General features: G+C 39.7%; 1 protein-coding gene across 1 annotated transcript; it reads left to right on the top strand.

Moving 5' to 3' along the window:
* Nucleotides 1-397: 397 nt before the first annotated feature.
* On the top strand, nt 398-9,055 carry TAB3 (TGF-beta activated kinase 1/MAP3K7 binding protein 3; the record flags this gene model as incomplete). The annotated part of the gene is made up of 5 exons (XM_009578655.1): nt 398-456; nt 878-2,012; nt 2,157-2,330; nt 5,526-5,686; nt 8,962-9,055. Coding segments are annotated over 5 exons (1,623 nt in total), but the record flags the coding sequence as incomplete, so codon positions are not given.
* Nucleotides 9,056-9,135: the final 80 nt, after the last annotated feature.

The following is a 9,135-nucleotide window of genomic DNA, read 5'->3' as shown; positions in this document are numbered from 1 at the left end:
CTGGTCTATCATTTGTGTTGTTCTTTTAACAAGACTAGGTTAAGCTAAAATGAGTGGAGAGGGGAAGAAGGGAAAGGGTATTCCCAGTTATACTTTTGATTTGATTCATAATTTATTGTCTGTATAGTTTCAGCTGCTGGCACCACAGAACAAATCAAACATTTACAGGGGGTTATTGGGGGTTATTTGGTTTCCTTACTGATGTATGAATAAACCTTTTTTTAGCCTTGAGCCTGAAATTCTTAAAGGCAGTTGAAATTATGTCAGAATTGTAAGGTGCTTTATGGAACTGCCAGTAGTTTTTCAAGCAATACTTATTCTGACTTCATTTTTAAGGCACTAAATTCTGTTCTACCAAAAGAAGCTGGCTTAAAATGTTGGGCTTTTAAACTTTCAGGTAAAAAGAGAAATACTCAGGTAAACCGTAAAATAAAGGTGAAAACAGTAAACACTCAGGTAAACATTAAAATGTCATCTGCATTTTTATTTCAGCTTTCCGGAGTTTGCAATTTTGATCTAGTTCAATTTGATTTGTGTTGTTATTAGAAGTAGTTAGTTGTACATACCTGTTCCTTCCAGAAGATGCCAGGAGTTCTAACCATTGCTTTCCCCAAAACTGGACTTGTTTTTTTAATACGTCATACTGTAGCGAGTGTTACCATAGCAGTTTGCTAGATGCAATGTGAGCTATGTACTATTTGCATACTATGACCTAGTAGGTATTACCTTTACTTCAAAATTCGTGTTTGTGAAATGTTATCCCTAGTTGTGTTCGAGCTAGGCTTGATTGCAGATTCAGTTGAATGCTTACTGAATGCTGAGCAGTGGCTTTTTCTTTTGCTATTTGACAATAATAGGTGTCCATTCTTACTCCTAGAACAACAACAACCTAGATGCCTGTTGTCGAGCCCTCGCACAGGAGAGCAACAAGTACTTATATATGGAGTACCATAGCCCTGATGACACCAGAATGAGTAGAAATAGCCTTTTGCACATTAATCTGGGTATTCATCCTCATACCAGCTATCATGCAGGGGATGGAGCTCAACTTAATGGTGGTCGTACACTGGTACACAGTTCAAGCGATGGACATATTGATCCACAACGCACAGCAGGTAAACAGCTGATATGCTTAGTTCAAGAACCACATTCTGCTCCTGCTGTTGTGGCAGCTTCTTCTAGTTACAATCCATTTTTCATGAATGACCAGAATAGAAATGCAGCTACTCCTCCTCCACAGCCACCTCCACAGCCATCTTCCATACAACCAGGAATGAACACGTCTGCTATGCAAGGCCCTCCTCCCACGTATATGCACATACCTCGGTACAGTACAAATCCCATTACTGTTACAGTATCACAAAACCTCCCCTCTGGACAGAGTGTACCCAGAGCTTTACAAATTCTTCCACAGATTCCAAGCAATCTTTATGGGACTCCTGGCTCTATTTATATACGACAAACATCTCAAAGTTCTTCAGGACGACAGACTCCTCAGAATACGCAGTGGCATTCATCGCCACAGGGCCCAGTTCCACATTATACTCCCCGTCCTCTACCTGTGTATCCACATCAACAGAACTACCAACCTTCTCAGTATTCTCCTAAACAACCCCAGATCCCTCAGTCAGCTTTTCGATCACCACCGGCATCCCAGTGTCCTTCTCCCTTTGGCTCTCCTCAACACCAAGTTCAGCCTCCTCAGTTGGGTCATCAGAGTTCACATGTTTTCATGCCTCCTAGTCCTTCAACTGTCCCAACCCATCCGTATCAGCAAGCATCCCAGACTTTTCAAAAACAGGGTGGTCACTCTGTATCGTATCTTCCCCCTTTTGCTGGATCTAGTTTATCCAAAGGTTCCATGAATAAAATAGAAATTACAGTTGAGCCACCGCAAAGACCTGGGACTGCAATGAACAGAAGTCCTTCGCCAATAAGTAATCAACCATCTCAACGAAACCAGCACCCGCTGTATGCAGCCACTACTCCTCCTTCAAGCTCTCCATCAAGAGGTATGTCAGGTCAACCCAAACCTCCATTTAGTGTTAATCCAGTATATATTACCTACACTCAACCAACTGGACCTACCGGTGCACCAACACAGTCTCCTCGGGTAATGGTATCTCAGCCAAACCCAACCATTTTTAAAATCACAGTAGGTCGAGCACCGACTGAGAATCTTTTAAATTTAGTGGACCAAGAAGAGCGTTCTGCAGCACCAGAACCTATTCAGCCTATTTCTGTAATCCCAGGATCTGGAGGAGAAAAAGGAAGCCATAAGTATCAGAGAAGTTCTAGTTCTGGATCAGATGACTATGCTTACACTCAAGGTAAATGTTTCAGCCTGCAAATTGTATTATTGTAAAATGCATTTTCAGCTTGATTTTGCTACTTACTAAGTGAGAATTTTTGAGCCTGCACAAAGAAGAATAGAAATTGCACCAAAAATCATCTAATGAGAGAGTTTGTTCAGATTTTTAAAAAATTTTACCAAAATTCAGTCTAATACATAAAGAATTTCTGAGGTTCTTAAAGTTGCTATGCTTTTGATGTTAGGGGAGTTTCTTAAAAGCAAACACTGCAGCTAACAAGAGTAAGTGGTTTGTTCATATACTGTGTATCTGGTTTGTAAATTCTGCGTTGAAGAACTGTGTCATAAATTTACATGTGGATTTTAGTATTTTTTGTGTTTGTTCTGTACTCGGGTGCTTTATAAAACCTGAAGCACTAACTTCTGCAGGGAATTTGAGTCCAATTTATTTGGTTTAGATTGAAGAGTATTAAGTAAAAGAGGAGAGGGAGGTAGGATTGCAGCTAAAATTTCTTCAGGTGTCAATACAAATCATATTTTTGTTTTGAAAAGTATTAAAATAATTATTTTGAAGAACTTAATCAAAAGTTCACTTCTTTCACTTAGAGTTTTCAAAGAGGAGGAGGAGATTGGCAGACAAATTTTAGGATGTGTGTTCTGCTGCATAGGGATAGAACATAGTCTTAATGCCACATATAAATGAAGAATTAAGTAATCTAGTAAAAAAAAAAAAAAGGGTGAAATCTCACCTTTAGCTGAAAACTGCTTTTCTCAGAGTAATCTGCTTTATAGAGTTGAAACATTTAAAATTGAGCAAATGAATCAGTCTGCAAGCATTCAAACCAATCATTTGGGGTAATGACAGAATGATAATCAGCAGCAATTATTTAAAGAATGTGCTTTGTTTCTGGATTTGTGTTTGGAAAAAAGGATCTATTCCTCCATTGCTCCTTCTAGCCTTCCTTTCACTTTAGAGCACTGAAAATAATGGTTGTAATGCTGCCCTGTAGCTCTTGACTTCTTATTTCGCTTTATGTCTTTTGAGCTATTCTAACTCATCAATGAAGAGATGTTCCGTACCTGATAGACTCAATTAGAAATGTGATTTAGAGAGAACGAACACTAGTAGGTCTGTAGCTCCTAGGCCATATGCTTTGTTTGGTAGTGTTCTTATTACAGCTTCATTAAAGATTGTCAGTTATGTGAGAAAACTATAAGTAGCTTCACATACCTGAGAAAAACATATTCTGAAATGTAGAAATCTGGTTTTGCCTTTGTATCTTTGACTAGATCTGTGTATTTGAAAAACAAAACCAATAAAACTACTTAGTATATGCTTTTTGGGGCATTTGCTTTTATGGCAATACCTACCACAGCTGGGACTTTATTATAGCCTTTGGTATTGCTGCACTCTGAACTCTTGATAGAAATAAATAGTAGAAGAATAAACATTATATTCTTTACTACCACAAAGGAGTCCTGAAGAAGAGTATATTTAACAGCTTAATATAGGGAACAAGTTTATTTAATTTTCTTTTGAATATGAACCATTGTGTAAAGCGTTACCAAAAATCCATTCTGGTGTCTGTACTTCCTCTGTTTGTTTGTAGAGTGAGCGATGTTTGATGAGTTGTACTAGAGTATAATGCGAAGCTATGTAATATAGTCATATCAGATGTTAAATTGGAGGAGTCACACAAAGCCTAGGTTTGATAGTAATAGTGGAAAATCATACAGCCTTGTTTTTTTTTTTGGTTTGTTTTTTTTTTTTTTTTTTAATTTTGTAATCTTTTAAACTCTAGTTGGATGACTTATGGTACTTCAAAAAGTAGAGAATAGTTTTGTTCAGTAATACTGGTGCCTGTATTATAAAAACATCTGATGTTATTCTTGGATAGGATTTTCAGTGTTTATTCTTTAGCTGTGAATTGGTGGATCCGTACAAAATCCAAAGTATAGTGCTACTTTTTTGCACAGAATACTGACGTCTGATAAAAAACAGTGTCATTTTTATGCTCGTGACTGGGGTTTTTTTTTTGTATCTTCCCCCAGTAAGCTGTGTCATATTGTTGCTTATTTTTCTAACTTTTTTTGTTAGCTAGTATGCAAATGTTCTTGAGATACTATGTGGTTTTTCTTTGCCTGTGTTGGATAGGGGGTGAGGAAAAGGGCAGGTGCTGGGTGGTACTTTCTATGAAATAGCATTTTGCAGATTCTACAACGTCTTCATACACTTGAACAGTTTGCTGGAACATTGTTATATGAGCAGTGTCCTTGTCTGAATACCCACAGCAAATTTCTCTTATTTTTCTCTGTCCTAGTAGACTTTAATCAGGTAAAAACAGCCAGATCAGATGAAATACTGAGAAACGCTCTTCCTGCAGAAACTGAATATTATTTTCTAGCTAGTCAAAATTCTTTCTTTGGCTGCTCTGGGAGCCCAACATCAGCTTGTGACTGAGAGTCGTAAAGTTCAGTACGATGACAAACATGTGAGAGAATGATTAACAGCAGAGAGAGGTTAGAGGACAATGAATCAGCTCTATTGTAGAATTAAAGACTCTGAAGCACCTGAGCTGCCCCCACTTTTTATTTTCTGGATTCTTTAGTCTGTTTTATTGGTCTTCTATAGTTTTGCCTTTGAGCACTGGGGGAACTTACAGTATTGAGAATTACAGTACTCTCTGAAAAGCTAAGACTACTTAAAGTTATTATACATAATCTGTAATAGCGGTGAAAAAAACAATTCAGGACTGACATTTGGCTAATGTCTTATGGCTAGTGTGTCAGGTGCTGTTGAGCAGCAGATATGAAGTGTGTGTTACCTTCTGATCTTACCTCTGGTATTTATTTTTTTTTTGTCAGTACAGTATTAATATAACTAGGTTGCTGTTTCGTCCTGAGAAGCTGTCTCCTTGTACAGGTGCCTTTGTATTTTTGAGACGAGAAAGACCAAATGCAAAAAAAGAAGCTTTGACCAAAATGGTAATATCAACTTCAAGTTACTGTCTAAAATATGTTTTTATTCTGGACGAAATTTTTCTAAATTGTAGTTCATTTGGCATGAAAGCATCTTCACACTGATATTTGGCTGCATGTTTATGATCACTTTTTTTTTCCAGAAAGGTCACTCATGAATCTTACGCATAAATTAAGAATTCCGTTTTCCAGGTTTTTGTGTGTTAGTAACTATTTCTTCCATGTAAAACATTAGCCTTGCTGTTACATCAACGAGCAAGGATGGAGAGATTAGCAAAGGAACTGAAGCTTGAGAAAGAAGAGCTCGAACGCCTGAAAGCCGAAGTCAATGGTATGGAGCATGATCTAATGCAGAGGCGGCTTCGAAGAGTTAGCTGTACAACTGCAATTCCAACAGTAAGCAATTTGTTAGTATTTTAATTCAAGATACAAATTTATTTTTTATGTTTTCATGAACTAAAGTATTATACAAAAAAAATTTTGGGGTATAAAATCCTCAATCTGGAGGTGATTTTTTGTAAATTCTTGGCTTGTTGTAAGCCAGTTCTTATAATTTAAGAAACAGATATGTGTCCAGCTTTCTTAGTGTTCACAACAGAATTTCTGAAACTTGTATACATGTGCTTTTCTGGACCACAGAACTGAATAGATAGTTACTTTCCTACAACCTGTAAAAGTGGATGTCCAAGTCTATTTAAAGAGCCCAAGCCATATACAGCTTGGTGTTCATGCAGCAAGGTTTTGCTTTTTTTTTTAAAATGGTATTTTGTTATATTGCGGTATTTTGTTGATTGAGTAGTTGCATCTCCTAGACAATCTATTTCCCATTTGGTATGTGCAGGATGTGCCAAGTAACTTTTCAGTGGCAGTGCTGGCTCAAATAGTTGGCACTTTTCTCTCCTCTTTTCCTTGTTGATTCTTCCTATCTATGTGACTTCCACCTGCAAGTGACTCTAGCCCAAACATCTGTATGGCTCTGATAAGAGAATTCATCTGACTGAAAAATAACTTCCACTTTGTGCAGTTGTTAGCCAAATCAGTTCAGACTTACTCACTGTGTTGACATAAACAATGGACACAGATGTAGGCTGGAAGGCATAGTGGGGGCTGTTAGCTGCTTAACTAGTATGGCTGCTGTATGTCTCACCTGTCTTGGGGCAGCATTTGGCAGCTATATTCCTGGGAGGAATCCAGAGGCACTGTCTGAGTGTGCAAGGATGAGGTTAGGAAAGCCAAAGCCCAACTGAAGTTGAATCTGGCACGGGATGTCAAAGACAAAAAGAAGGGCTTCTATTAGTACATAGGTGACAAAAGGAAGGCTAGCGAAAATGTGGGCCCATTGCTCAACGAGACCTGGTTACATAGGACATGGAAAAGGCTGAGATACTGAATGCCTTCTTTGCCTCAGTCTTTACAGGCCTTCAGGAATCCCGAGTCCCAGAGACCCCAGGAAAAGTCTGGAGCAAGGAAGGTATACCCTTGGTGGAAGAGGATCAGGTCAGGGAATACTTAAGCAAAGTGGACATACATGAGTTCATGGTCCTGGGTGGGATGCACCCAAGAATGCTGAGGGAGCTGGCAGATGTCATTGCAAGGCCACTCTAGATAATCTTTGATTGATTATGGTGTTTGGGAGAAGTGTCTGAAGACTAAAGGAGCACAAATGTCACTCCTGTCTTCAAGGATGACCCAGGGAACTACAGGCTGGTCAGCCTCACCTTGATCCCTGGGAAAATGATGGGGCAGCTAATCCTGGAGACCATTTCCAGGCACATGAAGGATAAGAAAGTGATCAGCAGTAGTCAGCATGGATTCACCAAGGGGAAGTCAAGCTTGACCAATTTGATAAACTTCTAGAATGAAAAGACTGGCCTGGTAGATGAGGGAAGAGCAGTTATTGTCTACCTAGGCTTCAGTAAGTCTTCCAACATTGTCTCCTGTAAGATCTTCATAGAGAAGTTGATGAAGTATGGGCTGAATGAGCAGACAGTGAGGTGGATTGAAAACCGGCTGAAGAGCCAGGCCAAGAGTGTGGTAATCAGTGGCACAAAGTCTGTTTGGAGGCCAGTAACTAGCGGTGTACCGCAGGGGTCAATACTGGGTCTGATCCCATTTAACATCTTCCTTGATGATCTGGATGATGGGGCAGAGTGTATCCTCAGCAAGTTTGCTGATGACACAAAACAGAGAGTTGTGCTCTATTCAGAGGGCCCTCAGCAAGCTGGAGAAATGGGCTGGCAGGAACCTCATGCCATTCAGCAAGGGGAAGTACTAAGTCCTGCACTTGGGGAGGAACAAGCCCATGCACCAGTATAAGCCAGGGGCCGACCAGCTAGAAAGCGATTTTGCAGAAAAAACCCTGGTGGTCCTGGTGGAGACCAAGCTGAGTATGAGCCAGCAATGTGGCAAAGAAGGCTAATGATATCCTGGGCTGCATTAGGAGCATTGTCAGCAAGGGGAGAGAGGTTATCCTTCCCCTTTATTCAGCACTGGTGAGGCCACACTTGGAGTATGGTGTCCAGGAGTGGGCTCCCCAGTACAAGAGAGAGACATGGTCATACTGGAGAGTCCAGGGACTGGCCACAAAGATGATGAACGGACTGGAGCATCTCTCCTGTGAGGACAGGCTGAGAGAGCTAGGACTGTTCAGCCTGGAGAAGAGAAGGCTCTGAGGGGGATCTTATCAATGTGTATAAATACCTGAAGGGAGGGTGCAAAGATGATGGATCCAGGCTCTTTCCACTGGTGCCCAGTGACGGGACCAGAGGCAATGGGCACAAACTGAAACACAGGAGGGTCCCTCTGAACATCACTTTTTTACTGTGTGGTTGACTGAGCACTGGCCCAGGTTGTCCGAAGCGGTTGTGGAGTCTTCATCTTTGGAGATATTCAAAAGCCATCTGCTGTCTAGGCAGAGGGGTTGGACCAGATGACCTCCAGAGGTCCCTTCCAACCTCAAACATTCTGTGATTTTGTGACTCTCTCTATGATGCTGGAATGTATCCTAGGATAGGATGGTTATTGCTACATACATGTTAATAATTGCTGCTGCTGGCATTAAGAACACTTTGTATTCCAGTAACTTGGGGTTTCTTAATGATGTGCAAGTATATGGACTTAAATAACTGATTATTCTGTTCAGAATAATTACTGTCTTGCAGCATTGAATGATTTAAATATACTGGGCTAGAAGGTTTGGCATGTTGGAGCTCCTTGGGGTGATGCAAATAAATAAACTTCTGACCTTATTCGGTTAAAATCAAGTAATAATTAATGTGAACTGCAGCTCGTATTCTGTTCCCTGATCATCTTGATGTAAACTCATGTAGCAAATTGTCAATTTATACAGAATTTTATAAGGTGTATGGTCTTATAAACTTGAGCTCAGCTACGTCTTCTCATTAATGAATGTTAATATTAAGTAACTTTTTGTTCATTTTTGTTTGGTTGGTTTGTTTTCCTCCTCAAATGCCAATAGAAGAATGTTTTTTGAGGGAATAAATTGGGTAGGGGGGATGGGACAGACAGTGGAATCCTGCCTTTTTTTTTTCAGTGCCCTATCTATACTCAATTTCTAATAAAGCTGTTAACAAAGATATAGCAATGTCATTTCTAGGTCAGATAAGATACTGATTTTCCCACAATTAATATTTTGGGTTGTTTCTTTCTAGCCTGAGGAAATGACCAGATTGAGAAGCCTCAACAGACAGCTCCAGATAAATGTTGACTGTACACTGAAAGAGGTTGATCTCCTTCAATCTAGAGGTATAGAATTGATAGGTTTTTAAAAACATAATTTAAATATGGGCAGGAGTGTTGCAGATGACACCAAGTTGCGCGGGAGT

Source organism: Fulmarus glacialis, unplaced genomic scaffold, assembly GCF_000690835.1.
Source record: "Fulmarus glacialis isolate BGI_N327 unplaced genomic scaffold, ASM69083v1 scaffold3485, whole genome shotgun sequence".
Lineage (NCBI taxonomy): Eukaryota > Metazoa > Chordata > Aves > Procellariiformes > Procellariidae > Fulmarus > Fulmarus glacialis.
The sequence above is the reverse complement of the archived record's forward strand: the minus strand, read 5'-3'. Positions and strand labels throughout refer to the sequence as shown.